The sequence below is a fragment of the Atractosteus spatula genome, chromosome 11 (genome assembly GCF_055471065.1).
Source record: "Atractosteus spatula isolate fAtrSpa1 chromosome 11, fAtrSpa1.hap1, whole genome shotgun sequence".
In the NCBI taxonomy this organism is placed as follows: domain Eukaryota; kingdom Metazoa; phylum Chordata; class Actinopteri; order Semionotiformes; family Lepisosteidae; genus Atractosteus; species Atractosteus spatula.
The window spans coordinates 38,490,770-38,510,597 of NC_142716.1; the positions used below are offsets into that span (position 1 = coordinate 38,490,770).

At 39.8% G+C, this 19,828-nt stretch overlaps 2 protein-coding genes across 3 annotated transcripts in view; one reads left to right on the forward strand and one right to left on the reverse strand.

The window, feature by feature from the left end:
• Positions 1-1,237: 1,237 nt before the first annotated feature.
• LOC148823993 (ficolin-1-like) lies at positions 1,238-7,948 on the reverse strand. Its single transcript, XM_088927585.1, has 8 exons — positions 7,813-7,948; positions 6,586-6,717; positions 6,123-6,176; positions 5,497-5,532; positions 4,723-4,850; positions 4,271-4,400; positions 2,700-2,834; positions 1,238-2,218 (listed from the first exon to the last, which is right to left on the reverse strand). Exons 1-8 carry the CDS (start codon positions 7,895-7,897, stop codon positions 1,971-1,973), a joined length of 948 nt encoding a protein of 315 aa, XP_088783711.1. The 5' UTR covers positions 7,898-7,948; the 3' UTR covers positions 1,238-1,970.
• A 10,935-nt stretch (positions 7,949-18,883) lies between these two features.
• caskin2b (CASK interacting protein 2b) overlaps positions 18,884-19,828 on the forward strand; it is a 123,779-nt gene continuing 122,834 nt past the window's right edge. The window contains exon 1 of one of the 2 annotated variants that reach the window (XM_088927818.1): positions 18,884-19,171. The gene's annotated coding sequence lies outside the window, so the exon portion shown is untranslated. The remainder of the gene's footprint in view (positions 19,172-19,828) is intronic. The other variant, XM_088927819.1, reaches the window with a different exon arrangement.

Here is a 19,828-nt window from a genome sequence, read left to right on the forward strand (position 1 = left end):
GAATGGTCTGTTGCTCTCTTCTATCAGTAGAGTTACCACAATAAATCTCACTGTTTGAATCATCCCCTCTTTGCCACTATAAATAGAGTTTGACCGACCTATTCAGATGACAGTAATAATGCTTATGCATACATGTGTGTGTACGCATACACACATATTTGTATAGTATCATTTTAGAAATTACAGGTGTTTTTTATCACTTACTTGCTAGTTTGCCAGTTTGCCTAATATTGTTCCAGATCTCAGTCTAACCAACTCACACACAATGTCTGTAGAGATTGTGTGCTAACAGGCCAGTTGTGTCTTTGCTTCAGTCTGAACAGTGGAGTCATGATGTCCATCTGAGGATGGACAGAACTAATACTGTCAGCCCTGTTGGCTCCCAGGCAGCGAGAGGAAACATTGTGACCTGCAAGAGTATCTAACTTGCTTGTGGGGTACAATATGACCACTTCAGTAAGTGTCTGGGGCTGTGCTTTGTCGTTAGACTGTCAGGGTGTAGGACTCAACGTTCAGAGGATGAAATGTTGCTCTTCAGAACTGTTTCATGCAGGCACCACTGATTTAAAGAAACTGACCTGATAACTAGGCATTACACATTTTTGTGTATATTAACAAATAGAGAGAAGACAAGATTTCTGGGTTCATCTGATTTACACATGGTAGGGGAGGATGTTTGTGTGAAGGTAAATGTTCTTGGGGATTTCAGTAGTCAGGTACCTGAAGATTTGGTTTAAAACTTTAAAAAGCAAAATGTTTGTGGTATACTGAGCCTTTTTTCCTTTTGACTCTCTTGGAAGTACAGAGGTGGATGCTGGGTCAGTTGACTGATGAGAGCTGAGACTGGTGAAAATGTGGGAAACAGGCCAGTGTTAATTATCGGGGGACCTGTCCACATGTTGTTGACTTTGCTTGTTCCCGTAACATTGCTGCCAGAGTACAAATACTGCGCAAGCCTCTTGTTTAGACTGCAATCGTGGGAAGGAAAAAGGTTATGTGTTCAGTCTTAAGTTACTGGACTGCTGACAGATCAGGGTCCTGAAAAGAGGACAAGAAAGTTGCCACCATTTTTGCCTGTTGAACAGGAACCAGACCCCCTTTTCCACCACAACACTGGTAGCGTGCAGAGCGTTGATGACAATGGCTAAATTAAGACAGGAATGCTCCTTTTCTGATTATAAGCATATGGATAGTGGCTTGCTAAAATAGTGCCTGTAGTAAAAGCAATCAATAATAATTATTGGATGACTGTATTTATTTTAAAGAAATATACAGTATGATGTCTACTCCTGAATGAAAATACAAAACCATAATGGAAATATTTCCTTCTTGGGAATACATTGCTGATTGGTCTGTTTCAATCTAAGTTTAACATAGAACATCCAAAATGCAATATTTATCACAGTTTTGGAGAAGAACATGCATTAACAATCAGCAAAAACAGCCATTTCCGATGATTGATAAAAAGAGCTAATTTGCTTGCAGTTGTCTCCTAACTAATTTAATACATTGTAATAACTTTTCCAAAGCTGTAAAGTCTGGTTATGTTGGACAAAATATTTTAGTAAGGTTTATACAATATTGCTGGAAGTGCACGGTTTTGTTAAGTCACACATTCAGACACAGTGTAGTAGTCACGAAAGCTTCAGATATTTATATTGTGTTTACATTTAAAAGGATGATTTCAGAAGACATAGGGATTTTTTTATACAATTTTTTCTATTTTTTTTAATATCAGGATTTAAATCACTATGGAACACAGTTTAAGGAAAGGGAAAGGGCTTGTTTTATACAGACCAGGATATTGTCCTCCATGTTTTGGCGCTGTGCTTTGTGTGAGACCACAAGTTGATATAGAATTTGTTCTTCCAAATGAGTCTCAGTCTATGAATCAAAACCCAAGATTCCAGCATCACAGGCTCTTGAGAATGGAACAGCTTTCTCTCTGTGCTGCACACTGCCTCGGTATTTCAATGAGGTCTTATTTTCATAGCACAATACTTATAGGAATATTTGTGACCTTTCCCAGAATACCAATTAACTCCATTGGCGTAACTTTCATGGTGCCCACCCAGATAGAGACCGTTAAGGTTGGAACTGTGACACTTTCCATACCACCAGCCTCCCTTGTACATGCTGCTGCAGTTGCAGTCACAGATGTCGTTGTCACGGTCTTTTGCAGAAAAGGAAAGATTATTATGACCTGATAGGGAATCACCTGTGAACAGAATTTAAAGAAACAATGGTGAAGACATGGGGATTTTCCCTAATTCGCTCTGTTATAATGTAAACAACAGCATAATTCGCTTTCCTTTACTCCTCCAGAAAGAAAGAAAAAATCACTCTGATTACACAGCCTTCCTGGACTCTAAATACTGTAAAATAAAAGTTTAGTAAACGTTATTGAATGTTTTACTTTAAATAGAAAATAAAACCTTAACTTAAAAATTGTATTAACTTTAAAAGTATTGTTCTATTCTAAATTGGTTGAAAAACAAACAAAACATTTGTAGTATGAACAATTTGCCATCAGATCACTGAAAATGTTTTTGTACTTTTTCAAAATCCAGGGCAAAGACGAGTCAAAACTAAAGTTATATAAGTTATTAAGAATGAAACAAACTAAATGTGCCATCCTCTGACACATGAATAACCTCTTAACATGTTAATAAACTGAGTGAACACGACAGGGATCTTACCAGCACTTCCATCCTGAAATCCACCCAGAATCAATCGGTAATTCTCAGCTTCCCCCAGGATCTTAAAAGGCAGGTATTTGGCAAAAGTGGAGGCATTGTCAAAGTCCTTTAAATCTATCCTTAGTTCATAATTCCCTTCAAAACAGAGCAGACAACACTACATGTCAGAAGCAGTCGCAAATGTGTCCTGTTGCTTTCATAGAACTTTAAGGTTGTAGTTGTATTTCCCGGTTGTTTTCCGGATGACACACTGGGGTTCTGGGTTCAGTTCTAGACCTGGGGGGCTATCTATGTGGAGTGTGTATGCTCTCCCTGTGTTTACATGGGTTTCCACCTGGTGCTCCAGTTTCCTCCCACAGTCCAAAACCATACTGTAAGTTTGATTGTCTTTTAGGAAAATTGGCCCTGGTGTGAGTGTCTGTGTGCCTGCCCTGTGCTGGACTGGTGTTGTGTCCAGGGTGTATCCTGCCTTGCGTTCAATGCTTGCTGAGATAAGCTCCAGTTCCCCCATAACCCTGAACTGGAAGAAGTGGTTAGAAGCTGGATAGATGGTCTTCTGTCTTCTGAAATCATAAGAAAGTGAATGCAACTGAATAACAATCAGTCTTATTACTTCAGTGAAGTGTGCTACTGCGCAGGGGAGGAACATCAATGTTGAACACTTTAATTGGCTACACAGTGTATGCATATTTACTGTATGTATATGTGCAACATTGCTATGTTTCCCTGTGCCACTTCCTCTCATTTTGTTTCTTTAAAAAATAGTGAGGTGTACAAAAAGATGAAAAAAAATCTGTACACAAACTAATTGTTGGGAAACAAATGGAAAAGAGCAATTCATATAGAATAAACACGCGCTGTGTATTGTACTTGACATTCTCGACCTTGGGATACTGAGAATATTCTACATTGTTCCATCAGTCAGGTCTGAAAGATCTGTGCAAGAAATGATTATGGCATAATACCAAAGTGAACTTGGTCTGAGAATGTGGCTCTGTGCCTTGTAGGCTCTCGTAATCAAGAGAGACAGACAAGAGACAAGAACAGCTAAGGAAACAATTCCAGTAAGAGAAAGAAAAGAAATGGCCTCTAGAGATGAAAATTGCACAGTTAGGGTAGCATTAAAAATTTAATGTTTCATCCATTCTGAATTTAACAATGGTACTGGTGATTCAGGGGACAGAAAGGGGTTATTAGCAGATAATGTACAGTATTAATAATGAAAAATAAAAAAGTCCATTCAACATTATTTGATTTGGACCAGGATTTCTTCTTTGGCAAAATATCAGGTATAGAAAGGAAATCACATACTGTAGGTCCTTATTAAAAATGTCAAATAAATACTAGAATAATTTTATATGTAAAGCAGATTAATACATTTCTGATTTACAGATACAACTGTAAAGATAAAGATGTTAAAGTTAAAAATGTTGCAGATTTGGGTGAAGAAAAACTAGTTGTCTTCTTAAAATAAAATATTCAGTTTTGTGTTTTGTTTTGCCTTTGTGCAGCGATTATGTTCATGCAGTTCCTGTGCTGACCCAGCCCTGTGGCCAGGCTGGCAGACTCACCTGAGCTGGTCAGCGAATGAATGTGGTCGTTCCCCAGCCAGAACTCTGACTGCTGGTTACCAAACCCTCGCTTGTAAGAGGCCCAGTCTCTGTAAAAATCTAATGATCCATCCATCCTCTTCTGGAATACCTGAAAAAGGAAGATTCGAGGAAGAAAAAAGAAATCTATGTGATGCACTAAAATGATATGCGGTAAGTACTGTACATGCATTATATACTGTACAGCAGTTTTAGCTTGAAGCAATTTATTTGTTTATACTCTGGCTATTCCTAATATGGTGACAGTTGCTTTGGAAGAGTGAAACATGATCTATACATGGATAGAAAAAAGCCTAGTTAACCTTCTGTTGTGAAACAAAATGTCAAACACCTTCTCTGTTTTCCTAAATGTTACATAAAGTTCTGCTTTCTCCATTATGCCCCAGAAAGGCAATATTTATAGTTTTCCTCACAAGCCAGCCGCCTCCGTCTGTCTCCATGTCACAGAACACCCTGATGTGTTTGTCTCCCTCTGTCCTCACTGTGTACCAGCCGCTGATGTAGTTCCCCTGGTCCAGCAGCTCCTTACAGTTCTGAGCCCCTGGAAGAACGATGACATCACACAGGCAGCTGCTGAACCACCTCCTCATTCACTGCTATGCAGTATGTGCAAGACAAATACTGTAGCTGAATTGCTTTGAAATATACTAAAGTACCTTAATAATAGTTTGCTAGAGTATTTGTGCAGAAACAACATTTTATGCTTGAGGTAATTAGTGAAAACTACATTGTTGTAACACTGTAGCTTATTAGTATGTTTTTTAAGTCAAACAATGTCACCTGTACTTGTAAATATGAATATACTGTAATAGACAACATTGCGTTCCCACATAGAATATGGTTAATTCAATTGTTCCCCCTTGTGCTATATTAGCTACAAAGAATTTAATAAAAGTTATCATGGCAAATTTGGGAGCTTCCTATTTTTTTTCCTGAGCATTTAGGCAACATTTGAGCAGTAGTGGACCTAGGATCTATTTAAATAGAGCTTTTTTATTTCTGAATACTTTTTCTGAAAAGCAAAATCCAGTACATTCTACACTCAGAAATTGTGTATCCAGAGTTTGAATAGATTAAATTGATTTTCTTGACATCCAACTTGCATAAAGCTAGCTATCATGCAAATGAACCTATGAAATCATTTTTTTTCCTGCAAGTGAGTGTGCTTGACCTTATAATCATTGTACCTGTGCTTCTCTGATCCCCTGGTTCTCCTTTCTGTCCTGTAAAAGGATAAACACATCTGTAACTAATTGTTGCTGGCAAGTATAGATTTATCAGTACTTTTTGTGATTTTTCAGGCCCAATGTTGAAAACAAACTTGTGTATCCTGTACTGGTGAGTTGCTCCACAGCAAGAATAAAGGAAAAGGTAATAGCTCTCTCTTCCTGCTGTTTAATGTCTTACCTGCTTATAAGTGTAAAACATTTCTCCCCCTTAAGTAGCTTAATCTACTTTAGTAGATAACTTCTATTGTAACAAAAACAAAGTAAACATCCCATAAAGTTCACTTAAAATAATCAGGGAAGGAGTGTCTGACCACATATAGGCAAATTAACTATCTAAAAGGTTTTGTGTTTTCTTTCCCTATTTGTTATCTTTTTTTTTCCTTTTCAAAACTCTCATCTTTCAAGGATGTCATTGTGCTAGGCTGTATGATACGTGTTTAAATTAAATATCGACTGCTCTGCACATGATCAATGTTACAGACTCTTGTCTTGCAGATCATTTGTTTCCAGCTATATCACCCTACAATGAGCAAATTGCTGAGCATCACCTAGAGAGCAGGCATTGTATAGTATTGGAAACGTACCTTTGGATCCAATAGGGCCGATCTTTCCAAAAGCTCCTGGTTCACCTTTCACACCTGAAATGTAAAATACAATTGAGACAAAGAGCCCAGTAGCGTCAGACCAGTGGGCACTGATAAGAGTAAACCATGTTAATCGGGAGTTCATAGTTTGAGTCTAGGCTGTCAGCCATTTTTGCTTTCAAAACTTGTGAAGAAAGCAAAAGACAATAGGAGAATATGAAGGGCTCAAAAATTCCTTTTTAATTTTGAAGCATATTACTTCCAATTACTAAACTGCTGATGTGTGTGATCTGCATATCTTTAAGCAGTGAATAGCTCTAAGTCTTTCAAAGCCTATGACTGATTACGACTACAAAAATGGCAGCTTTGGTTTAGAGAATTCTAGATAATATTGAAATGTGTGGGGAATCTACTTTGAAATCACATGCTTATTAGTAAGATGCTGGATCAATGCAGTTCTTACCTTGAGGGCCTGGCAGGCCTTGTTCTCCCTTCATGCCTGGAGCTCCAGGGGTACCTGGTATCCCTGGGTGTCCTGGGCAGCCCTGAAGGATGGTCAATCTGTCCTTGTCATTCAGGCCCACAACCTTCACCTCTGTAACACAGAAGAGCTCAACTTCACTAGGAAATCTTGAGGAGGACAAGGATTAGAGGAGACAGATTGAAGCAGTGAGACAAACCCATTTTGTGTTGATGAAAAGTTGGCTGTTATGAACATGAAATGGCTCATTAAAGGACTGTAACAGTCCCACTGGGACAGATAATAGTAATAATATCACTTTATTAACCCTTTACAATTTCTTGCATTAGGAATTTGTCTTCTTGCATACCCCAGCTTGCTCTCCATGAGACACACAGACAGGGAGAGAAGCTTGGGGTCAGAGCACAGGGTCAGCCATTATACAGCACCCCTGGAGCAATTGGGGTTAAGAGCCTTGCTCAGGGGCCCAACAGAGTAGGATTCCTCTGCCAGCTGCGGGATTTGAACCAGCAACCTTCCAGCCACAGGCACAGAGCCACCGCTCCACCCCAAAACAGGCTTTCACCTTTCCTTTCAGTTAACAGCCGAACACACTAACCGATTGTGCCACAGAGACGTGCACAATGTTAAAGTCTGTAACAATGAATCGACCACTGTAAGTATCGGTGTAAAGACAATGTTTAATGCTTAAAACAGTCGAGAAGAATTCATTGGTAAAATGAGATGTGGATAGTTGAACCAAGTTTTTGAAATAGTCTGTCGGTTCATCACAGCAAAACAATCTTCTGTCTACTTCAGGTTTAACATTTCATTGTTAACTAGATTAAGTAAGATTCTTATTTCTAGGGTTCAAAAGTGAAACAAGCAAAAAACACCTGATCTAAGGCATGCTTCGAAAAGGTCTTCTGATTCTTACCCTTTTCCATAGTCTTTCATTTGCCATTCTCATATATGGTGTGTGTATCAATGTCACAATTGTTATTTCTTAATTTTATTTTGTATGTCTGATGGAATCTCATTTCTGCCACATTCCTACCACACTTTATACAATCAAACTAAAGACATCTTTTCATTATAGGTTTTCATTAATTGTAGCACAAACAACAACAGGTAATAATATCTAATAATGCACAGTGTAGAATATCATAATAAAAAATGTACAATAGTTTTTACATAAAAATACAAATCATCTAAATCTGTCTTACTTACCCGGACAGGTGTTCTCTGCACCAGAGACCACAGTGAGACACAAGGAGAGAACAAAGATGGTTTCACGAGCCCTTTGGAGAATCATTCTTCTGACAGTCAAGATTTTGTCCTCGCTCTGTCTATCTCCTCTGTCAGGGTGATGTCATCTTGCGATGGACAGCTGTATTTATATAGTCCAGTAGTCCAGCCTCTTGCTCAACAGCAGTTTAACTGTTGTTACGGAGGAAGGCGGGAGTTGTGTGTTTGTGTTGCTTTACTCTGTTCAGTGGGTTGCTTTCATTTACGCTAAATCACTTAAGGAAAAGTGGTAAAAAATAAGGTCTTGGATTTACCAAAATGGTCATCTTCTCCTGTTTTATAATTCATGTAAGCTAAAGATTTTGCAGCAACTGCATAACTGTTGGCTGTTAACCCACAGAAGAGTCAGTCCCTGCTAGGAGGCCAAAGTGTCTTGAGATTTGAGAAGCTACCACATGGCTCAAATGCAGTCAAGAGAGCGGCAATAATGTAGAAGGGAGAATGTGATGTAAGTGAGAGTTCTCAGTTGTCTCCTCCTCAGCTGTTTCAGTTGTTGTTCATACAAAAGAAGATTCTCATGATGCCTTGACTTATCTGTTTTAGAACTTGGCGAACCATTGAATTTCCTTCTTATTTAGAGTCACTGTTTAGTTTTCAGTCTTCATATCCAGATTGAGGAGAGACATTCCCACCTCACAGCCTCAGCTTCTGTAGGGTCTTTTCCAAGATTAGGTGTGGCAGCTATCCTAGAATGGGCACAGTATACTAGCAGCCAAAATAGTTACTTTGTGTTCAAATGCCAGCTGTGCCACGTTAATTTCTAGGGGGAAAATTATCAGTTATTATACCCTATTATCAGTAAACCTGGATTTTTTGTGAGACTGCTAGGCTATAGGGCTCCTCCAGCACTGTGAGAGGAATAATTTAGCTCTTAACAAACAAGGAAGGTCAGAGGAAACACATTTAAAGAAAAAGAAACCTGCAGCCAAGAATGTGAATGACTGTTTGCATTGTATCTACAGCAACAGTTGTTACTTACTCTACATAAAGAAACGTGTGGTTTCGGTACAACATGCAACAACAATATCAAGGTAAACATTGCTGGCATGTTTATTAGAAGCAATCTGAACATTTTGTTTTTTAGAGAAACAGTAATGTTCTGGGAAATTCAAGCTTTGTCCTTTTGAGAGCTGTAAATTATAGGTCTCTTGGAAGGACAGAGGTGGAAGCTGGTTCCAGAGGTCAGTTGACTGATGAGAGCTGAGACTGGTGCAAATGTGGGAAACAGGCCAGTGTTAATTACCAGGGGACCTGTCCACATGTTGTTGATTTTGCTTGTTCCCATAAAGTTGCTCCCAGAGTACAAATACTGTGCAAGCCTCTTGATTACACTGCAATCATGGGAAGAAAAAAGGTTATGTGCTCAGTCTGAACTGCTGACAGATCGTGGTCCTGACAAGAGGACAAGAAAGCTCCCCCCGCATCTGCCTGTTGAGCAGGAATCAGATCCCCTTTTCAAAACACAGTGCTGGTGACTCTACAGAGTGCTGCTGACCATGGTCCCTGCTGCCTCCACACGCTGGTCTGTCTGGTGTCTGTCTCCTTTTTGAAAAAAGCAATGGTAATTAGTTATCCTTAATTAATGATTTAACCACCTTGCAATTTCAATAATTTATTAGGATGTGTTCTGTATACAAATCTGTAATGCAAACAACTCTGTGAAATATTGTTATTACATGAGCATGTAAGCCAAACAGCATGGTTAAAAAATTTATTGGATGAGAATGAGCCATACTTTCTGTCGGGATAGGCTCTTTGTGGAACCCCTCTCCTCTGGGATAATTAAGATGCTTAGGATAAATAATGTAATCTGAATGAAATTGATTTCAGACTGTGTCTAGGCTCCAGGCTAGAAGGAGAGAGAGTGAGAGGTCCAGAGGCCAGTGTTCACTTGCAATAGGTTGGGCTGGCTTACAGGCCTCTGGGGCTCAGTGAACTAGGAATGCTTGAGCCAATATAGCTTAGACTGAACTGAGGGGAGTTGTGGGTGCTGAATATCTGTTTGGTAGATTTTGCCAGGTTCAATGGGGTTGAAATCCACTCCTGAGGAGCAAAATTGGCCAGTAGAACCAGGTCTGTCTGGAGGTGTTGGTACCTGGAGAAAATGAGCATTACTTTGCAATGTAGCAGAGTATCTTCTCTCCACAACTGAGAGAGGAGGCTAGATGACATAGGTTCAGCGTCCTGAGTACACCCTGTGCTTTATCTATCAAATGCAAATTATCAAATTAGAGTGAGGAATGAGACCGAAAAACTGTCTGGGACGTAAGCGTTGGTTACAGAGAGGTGTCCTGGCCAAACAGGATCAGTCAGACTAGTTAGTGATGAGATGAGTTGCTGTTTGTTACTGAAGAGTAAGAGTGAAAACTTGCAGAAGTGATTTCAGTGAAGGTTTAGTGAAGCTTGTGTTGTGTGGAGTTTATTGGGTTAAATGCTTTAGTACATGGGTATGTAAAAATGAAAAGTGTCAAGTGAATTAAGAATTAGGTGACAAGGAGTTAATAAGATGGTGTTTTTCTGCCCTGTGACTAATGAAGTGTTAATGAGAAGATGGAATATAGCCAACTAAAAAATGTCTCAGAAGGAAGAGGACTGTGCAGTCTTAGAGACCATAAAAGGTAGAATCCTGGAGGGGGTCTGAGGGGGTCTGAAAATTAAAAGGCCAGTGAAAATGCGCAAAAAAACAAACAAAAGTTGTATGCTTCTACTGAAGGATTTTTGGTAATGTATGTGATATCCATTTTAACTTCAACTGTAAAATATTTCCTGAATCACTTGTTGGACACTTTAGTCAGTCAACTTGAAAAATAATGCCAGGATGCAACAAGATGATCTTTCTCTATTGAACAGATGTAATGTGTTGATTTACTGGTTTGGTAAATCATTGGTTTTGGTTTCTTTGGGTCAATTGCAGTGAATTGCAATGATCATCCCCTGCTGCACTTTCTATTGCAAAAAGAAAACCTGTGGAAGCACCTTGAGTGGTGTGTCCAGAAAAGAGCTATAGATGTGTAAGGAATTATATTCTTTAAATAATAGTGTGGCGATCAGCAACCCCCTTCTATCTGTTTCCCTCTATAAAACCAGGAAGCAATCCATAGTTTTTCTTTTTCCCCTCATCTGTGTCCAGTCCAGAGCAGTCTGCTTTCCCTCTGCCTTCCCAGTTTACTGTACCTGCTCAGTGACAGGCACGCCTACTTGATTGACAAGGGCAATTAAACTGACAGTGAGCCTGTAAGTCGTCTCTACTCTGTCTTTCCTAATGCTACCGGTGCCGAAAAGTGGTTTGTAGTAATGGGCTTAGGTTACAGTTACTGTACTGTATGTGTATGAAATACGACAAAGGTAAACCTTGCACACTTTCAATATTTATCTCAATATATATCTCAGAACTTTATATCGCATACTATAGGCTCCACGTGCACACAGTAAGCAGGTGTAATATTGATGGCACCTTTCTTTAAAATTAGAACATGAGAGAGAAGTTGGTCAAGTGTATTGTGGTTGAAATCCAATTTTAGTTTAATATTACAATAAATTTCACAGCGACGGACGCTTATATAATTATGATATTTCAGTAAGAAGTTGCTACTACATTCTGAACTTTTATCCTGCTTCGTATTATGCTAAATTGCTTAGTCTATTAGAGTTGTCCTTAGTCCTGTACTTCAGATTCCTCTAGAAGACAGCAGCTGTTATTTTGGGTTCTCTGAAACTGAGAACATTTTTTAGAAGTTTATTGCAATTGGTATTAAACTAACATACGGATCTGCGTACTAATAACAGCTTGCTCCTTATTACCCTACCAAAAACGGGATCAGTTAGTCTCTGTCACACCCTCTACATCTAGAGGGCGCTCCTACTCTGTCCTGTTGCTAGTTTCCCTGTGCTTTTTTTGTCCTTTTTGTGGGTCTATATATTTCCGGTTCACCCTTTGTTCCTTGCTCAGCGTTGAGGGTTCAGATGTCGAGACCCGCCTAGCACCAGGTCTTCTCCTCCGAGGCCTGAGGGCATAGGTTTCTACCCGACACCATCTGACCTCCTGAGCCTGGGCTAACCTCTGTGTTGCCCCTTTTGCTGCTACACATAGGGTCTTTATTGCTCTCCTGGCCATTCCACGGCATTCCTTACCGACATCCGTGACAGCCTTCAGCTTTGTTCCTCAGGTTTTTAAGAAATGATGCATAGACAGTACCTTACTAGCTGGTATTCAGCTTAGTAAGCAGCTTAAATGTAGTACTTAATCAGTACATAAATGAGGGCAGTTTCATACTGTGTGGAAATACATTTAGAATCTAGATCAATTCTTCACCCAGAGTGTTGTTCAAGTATGGAAAAAGCTACTCAATCATGTTGAAGTTGATAACCTGGGTTCTTAAAGAATCAGATGGATGAGCTATGGTACTTTGGTTATTTAGGTAATAACTACTAAATGGATTGAATATCCTCCTCTCCTGTAACTGTTCTTGTATATTTGTAGTTATGTCTGATTTAATCAATCTTATTAACTTAACTTCCCGACATAATATTTAAGTACTTCTGATTTTGTGTGTGTAATATTAAAGCACAGAAAAGCTTCAAGTTATTCTGGTGCTGTGACTCACGGCCTCTATCCTGCGTTAGATCTAAAACAAATCTGAGGAGTGTTACAGAAGTACAATCATGTGCTAAAGCTTATTCCAGAAATCTGGGGGTAAATGAAACAGCTGTCCCTGGCACTGAAATAGAAGCACCATGCAACCAAGTTTACGAAGCTCAATTTGCTAACACGGGATTGCAAAATTGTCCTGGTTTATGTTTGCCAAGCAGATGGCACAGTGGTTAGCATTGCTGCCTCATAGCACTAGAGCCCTGGGTCAGTGGGCAATGTTTATCAAGACCATCACAGTAATAGCTGTGTCTTCAACCAATAGTACTTGGCTGCCTGAGTTCATCAAGTCTCAGAGTGAGCAAGGGTGAGCCTGGTCAGTAGTGAGAAGGGATGACTTTCCCTTGAAAAACATGTAGCTTTGTTAGACCACTAGGTGGCGCTCTTCTGGTCCAGTACGGTCCAGTAGTACAGATAATATACAGGTAAATTATACCTGTATACTAGATTAGGTAATACATCTGCGCTGTAGAAAACACTGTCCTTCAGATAAGAGTTTACAGAGTGGTTCTTGACGACCTCTTCATTAAAAACCCCTTGGCATTTTTTAAAAGGGTACAGGTGTCAAGAGCAGTGTCCTGGTTGAATTTCTAAAATTGTATGACCTGGTCTTCCTCAAATCACCTTTTAATTCAATTGCCAAAGGCTTAACAGCTCTTTCCTTCCAAATGTCAGTTTAAAAATTGACTGAGGACATGCCTCCTCCTAGTGGCAAGTTAAAGAAATTGTCTTCCTATTGGTAATGTTTGTTCAATAACTCAGAAATGCAGCAATGCTGACAGTTTTCCCAAAGTTTCTTCGGAGTGATTTTAAAATATAATACCAGGCTGCTGAGCATGTGCTAATGAAAAGTCTGTCAATTTCACCTCACATCTGACTGAATATCACGTTATATTTGCGTAAATATCAAACGTTCTTAGAAACAATTCTGATTTTGTGCTTAAAATGAGTGATGATAATTCCTTCCTTTTTAAACAAAAATATATAATACCTGCAGCATCTTTCTGTTAATAAGCCAAAATGCATATGAAGCCACTGAATTTTACATTTATGAAAATGCCACAAAATAATGCAAAAATAATAGTATTTGGATATTTTTTCTCCTTAGTAAACTTGCACAGATAGGCCTCATTCGCTGTTTCCATACTAAAGTGCAGTACCTGCAGTTATAAAGGCCATAAAATGCACCATAGAAAGTTGTAGCACTGTTTTTCTAAAAGACTTCAGCATCTGATGGTTTGTTGCACGTTTAGTTAATATATCATGAGTATATATTGTAGCGCCCACGTGGGATACTTTAGCGGCTACACTGTCCCCTTTAGTCATGCACACGCAAGGCGTGCTGGGAACAACGCCTGAATGGCAGGACTTAGGTTACTGAACTCTATATAATGGGATAGGGGCTGTGAGGCCCTCTCTTCCCTTCCATGTCTGTGGTGGTGTAGGTGATGTGTGGTATTCCCTGGCCCTGTGCGTGTGTACCTTTCCCAGCGTCTGTTAATAAATGTGTCTTCCAACTCCCCTGAGTCACAAGCCTGGTCCATTCCGTGGAGACCCGCTGCAGTCGTTACAATATATACATCCCTGCCCAGATTATCTGAGATCTTTTTAAAGGTTATTTTGAAGCTAGTATTGTGGCTTTGAAATGAGAACAAAAATCCAACAATTAACAATCATTTTGTAATTAAATGTAACTTGTTTTACATCAGACATTGGCAATTTCTTATTTCACTCTCTCGTAATTGGCATTGGTCTCTCTCTTCCTTCCACATGTGTAAGAGTTCCCAGTTAGGTCATTGAGACTACAGGGATTACTGGGGTTTTCATTGTGTCTGAAAAATTCATACAGAAACCAGGAGGTGTGGGGGTCCCCCAAGGTCCAAATTGGGAACCTCTTGCAAATGATCCTTGAACAAATCAAAAATGTTTCTTGCTGAGTAAATAGTTCAGTAAATTATATAACAGACAGATTTAGTGAAACAAAACCGAGACGACAGTCGCTCGAGACGTTGGTGTTAGACTCTATCATCCAGAGCAGATATAGTATTAAGTTCTCACACTCTATTTTAATTACACATTTTTTTCTTTGTGTTGTATTACTTGGAGTTTACTCAACTCTTTTATTTCATAGCCATTTTCCATCAGAGCTTCCAGCAAAGTAAATAAGATTTTTGGCCTCCTAAGATAAAATAATTAATCTGCTGCAACTAATAATTTAATAGTTTTAACAACACCGTATAAGACAGAAGCAATTAAATTAGATCGTTCTATTGGCTGAAGGAATGGAAGCCTGACCTGCAGTGTGGACAAAGCGATCAGAACCTTTGTGTTCGTCCGAAGGAGCCCAGGAGCTACTGCAAGAGTGATGGGCTGAGGGGCAACACAACAAGTACAAAGACCATAAAACATAATTGATACATACTGTACATTACATTGTAAATTGCACCACTCAGTAGCTGTGCTCCAAAAATGAGTCTGATGAAAAGTGTTAGGAAAACCTGTTCTACTGGGTAATCTCTATTATTTTGTCATTTAATGTGCGACTAGACGTATAAACTGAGTCAAAATGTAGTTGTTGACTGAAATGCACAATCATTATAATAGCATTTTTACAACACTTTTCAGGAGGTTGACAAATTAGCTAAAGAATATACAGTACATGATTGAAAAAGATAAATTTTCAAGAGCTTTTTTCAATGGTTTCCATTTTTTCAGACTTATATTTGTTGGGGTGAGGAACATTTTCAAATCTGATGACTGCAGTGCTTCAGAGATACATTGCAGAATTGCTCTGTTGAAACCCCAGCTAGGGTTAGGGTTAACATTCCAACACTACTTAGACAATTTTAACTCTCACTGCTGGATTTTGGGTCCTACTGAACTTTAGGATGAGTGGTAATTTGTTCCTATCTGAAACTTTTTTTTTCTGAGACTTTTGACAGCTTACAATATATTTTAAAATGCACCATTCAGTAACTAAGCTCCAAAAATGAGTCAGATGAAAAGTATTAGGAAAACCTGTTCTACTGGGTAAATAGAATCTGCCAAATGATTTATTTATTTGTAGATATGGGAATTATTTGTAAAGAACTTTAATTTCCTATGTGTTTCCTCATGGGGACCAGCAATGACTACCTGGTGTACAACTTTTGAACTATGGTAGCCAGACCTCTTGGTGGTTTTAAACTTCATCTTCCTGGAAGTGTGTAACTAGTATGTATGTAAAAATGTAATTAAAAGCCTGCAGGCAATGAACCTGCAGGTAATGAACATGCTATTTCTTTCTTAGCCACAAGATGGAGTCATAGCTGCAGGAAAGAAGAATAAAACAATGTTGTTTGCAATCTGTATGCTGTTAGGAGAAACATAATGATCGTGCAGAATGAAAAGTGGCATGGAAAACTTTAATGAAAGCCTTTTTTCCCTGGAATGGTTGTCATTCCTTGTTATTTTTTTCTTCCTTATTGCATTTGAGTTGGCCCCATCTCGGATTTCAATTCCTCCTGAGCTCAAAGGGCCGGCAAAGAAAAATCTAAGCACCGTGACTTTTGTTCTCCCAGACGTTGAACGCAGCAGTGAAGTATCCCTTCAATCGGCCTTTTCATATTTAAAAACACAACCAGCCACACTGGGAGCTTCTATGTCTAGGCTTAAAGCTGACTTTTTCAGAAAGGCCTTTTATCTTCGCTATCTGCTTTTTAAACTTTGTATTTTTTTGTAATTTTGGGCAATGTGCTTATTACATACTGCAACGCACTTTGAAATGTGTGCTTTCAATGGCATTAAATAAAATAAAGTTTATTAATACTATATTATATATAGTATTATGTATATTATTAATTCTAGATTATATACTAATAGTGTAACTAATGATATATTACAGATGATGGATCTGAATTACTGTATATACTGCAAAAAGGCTGCCTGTAGCAAGTGCTTTTTATTTTGTCTTTACTTTTGTGTTTCTGTTCTGACACCTCGAGAGCCCCTGCCCTCACTCTGGACAAAGAAAGAGTTTGCAATTTTGGGCTCGTATTTTGCTGTGGCGTCTCTCTCTGATGCCAGATCGCCTGTGCGCTGGAAGAGCCTCTGCACAGCTGTGTTTAATGTGGTTTCAATGAACTCAGTTTCCACAGAGACATACAATGGTCACTGTGACCACACCTTCGAAATGCGCGCACTGCACAAACAGTGACACCCCTATGTAGACAGCAACAACAAAAGACCCAGACTCGAGTCTACCTGCAGCTTTGTTAAAAATGATAAAGCATGGGAGATTAGCGATATGGCTTTCAAACTGTCCTTTTGGTGTTTCTTTAAAGAAACAGCCTTCGTGTTGGAAATATAGCAAGATATTACATGAATCCATTTATCTGTGATGTGTGTGTGTGCTCAATCTAACAATTGAACTGGTTTATAAATTGCTTTTCTATTACATTTTTAATCTCAAGGGATCACAGAGTGGGGTGGCACGGAGCGTAGTGGATAACATTCCTGCCTCGCAGTGCTAGGGCCCTGTATAGAGTCTGCATGTTCTCCCAGTGTTTCTGTGGGTTTACTCTGGGTGCTCCGGGTTCCTCCCCAGGACATACTGTACTGCTAGGCTGATTGGCTTCTGGGGAAACTGGCCCCGGTGGGATTGTGTGCGTTTGTGTCATGGACTGGCGTCCTGTGCAGGGTGAATCCCACCTTGTGTGTGTTGCTAGGGTATAGGTTCAAGTTCCCCGCGTCTCTGTATTGGCCAATGTGGTTCGAAAAATGGATGGATGGATCACAAAGTGCTTTATGTACAGGAGGAGGCCATATCACCCTGCTACACACGACTGGCAGCCCACTAAAGCTCAGCAGTTGTGAGCCTGGCCAGTACCTAGATGGGAGACCTGGAAAAACTAAGGTTTCTGCTGGAAGAGGTGTTAGTAGGGTCATAGGGAGGCACTAGTGCCCCAGTATAGTGACAGGGACACTATAGTGTAAAATGGCTCCATCCTTTGAATGAGATGTAAAACTGAGGTCCTGACTCTCTGTGGTCTTTAAAAATCCCAGGTTGTTTCTTGAAAAGAGTAGTAACCCAGACATCCTGGCCAAATTTCCCATTGGCCTTTACCAATTATGGACTCCCAATAATCCCTGTCTATGAACTGGCTTCATCACTCTGTTCTACTCCCCACTGAAAACTGGTGTGTGGTGAGCATACTGGTGCAGTATGGCTGCCATTGCATCATCCAGGTGGGGGATGCATATTGGTGGTGGTGGAGGGGAGTCTGTAAAGCGCTTTGAATGGAGTGTCCAGAAAAGCACTATATAAGTGTTAGGAATTATTATTATACACCAGCAGCCTAACTGCATAGGAGATCAGGAGGAGATGTAACCTGTTGAATTATTGGGGGAGATTTACAAAGGCCTGTTTTACTGGAATACAGCCAAGGAGACCATGCTAGCACCCCTAAACTTGTCAAGCTGAATCTAATAGCCAAGTGCTAAGGACCTAGAGAGGCACCTCCCCTGTCAGCATAGTGAGGCAGTCTTGGAAACTCTTGTCCAGAGGGAAAAACACCACCTACTGGTCATTAACACCACATGCAGATTTCCCATCCCAGTATTGCACTGAACACGTTGAATTAAAAATATTTATATTTTTAAATTTGAATTCTAACCAATTCAAAATGAACATGTGCCAAGAATTAACACTTGGGTGGTAAGGGAAAAAGGAGGTTGTCTCTCTAGAACCAGGGCTATGAACATCATTAACTCTATTCACCTCCCCACTGATAGCTGGTGTGTGGTGAGTGTACTGGTGCACTTTGGCTGCCATTGGATTATCCAGGTGGGGGCAACACTGGTGCTGGAGGAGGAATTTTGTGGAATTACCACAAAAGTGCTATATAAGTTTGAGGATATTATTATTATTACTATTTTATGGTAAGTCACCAAAGTTAATTATTTCAAATTAATATTAAATTCAGATAATACACAATGCGGTGGTTTTAAACACTGCACTACGCACTACTGATTCTGACCAATAGGCGTCGACAGCTGGAATTTGCTCAATATAATAGTCCCTTTTAAATCCCACAGGAGAGCAGCAAGTTATTGGGTACATAATGAAATCACAAGGACGCCTGCCACTCTGCGCTGTCCGGCTAACGTCCAGTGACCTGTCCTCTCCCCAATTGCTCGTACGGCTTCCCATGCACGGTTCCCAACAGGCGGCCTTTTGAAAAAAAAAAACCCTCCCAAGTCTGCAAGTCTCCCTTAAAAAAGGTGGAGTCTGGAGCCGGACGGGATAGTGGGAGGGACGATTGACTCGGGAGATTTGGCCAAGTGACAATGATAGAAGTGCCAAGCAGAGTTTGGAGTTTTCAACAGCAAGCGGTGGAGAATGAAATATTGGGGCTTTCTGTTATGAAGGACCTAAATCCAGTTCAGTAACCCTTCAAACACTGAAAGTGTAAACATGGCCGGAGCCGGGCACTCGCGGATTGGGTGACTTTATGCAGGAATTTCAAATGAATAACTTGTCTGGATGTTTTTGTTGGAGACGAGACTGCTTCCCTGGATTTAATGGAAACAACCAGTCTGCGCACCACCTTGACGTAAATTGTAATCGTACTTGGCAGATCTTTCAGTCCGGAGGTGAGTCCGATAGGAATTGTACAGCGTGCCGTGGCGTGCTGCGAATTCCCATTTTCGCTTTACAGAGTTAAACATTTCATGGAAAAGTTAAAAATCACCGGCGGGGATAGGTTGCGTACCTGGTTGAAGTTTTAAGGGAGGCACGTTTTAATCTTGCTATTCCAGTAAATTCGAGTTATTAAAATGATGCCATTAATTGTATTTTAGAAATAGTATGTCAGTTTGGTTGTCCAAGACTCCGTGATACAGCAGCGAGGGTGTGTAGTTTTGTGTCAAATAGATTGTCTTCTGATTCAAAACGGAGGAAAGTGTTCACGATCCATATCCTAGTGGATTCCTTTTTTTATGACCCTTACCAGAAGGTGCCCAAGAGACGTACTACTGTAATATATTTTGGGTCGGGTACATCCATCCATCCATTATCAGAAAGTCCCTAAAATGTAATAATTGAATGAGATACATCCAACTATGAAAAGATCGAACTGCAAACCTTTGATGTTAGCTTTGTCGTATTGACCTGTTAAATCTTGAATATGTTCATCATATTGAAATTTACGCGACCAAAAGGAGGACATAAATATACCACTTGTGTGGCGTGTTATATGACCTCTGTCGGAGCTTATCTCTAGTACGTGAGTTAATCCGCGTGTTTACTCT

Bases quoted from the DNA above. Each gene is read 5' to 3' on its own strand.
- LOC148823993 (XM_088927585.1), bottom strand. From the start codon at position 7,897: ATGATTCTCCAAAGGGCTCGTGAAACCATCTTTGTTCTCTCCTTGTGT. The intron at 5,533-6,122 runs GTACGTTTCCAA...ATCCTTTTACAG, and splicing joins CGGCCCTATTGGATCCAAAG to GACAGAAAGGAGAACCAGGG. The intron at 4,401-4,722 runs GTGAGGAAAACT...TTCCTTTTTCAG, and splicing joins CAGACGGAGGCGGCTGGCTT to GTATTCCAGAAGAGGATGGA.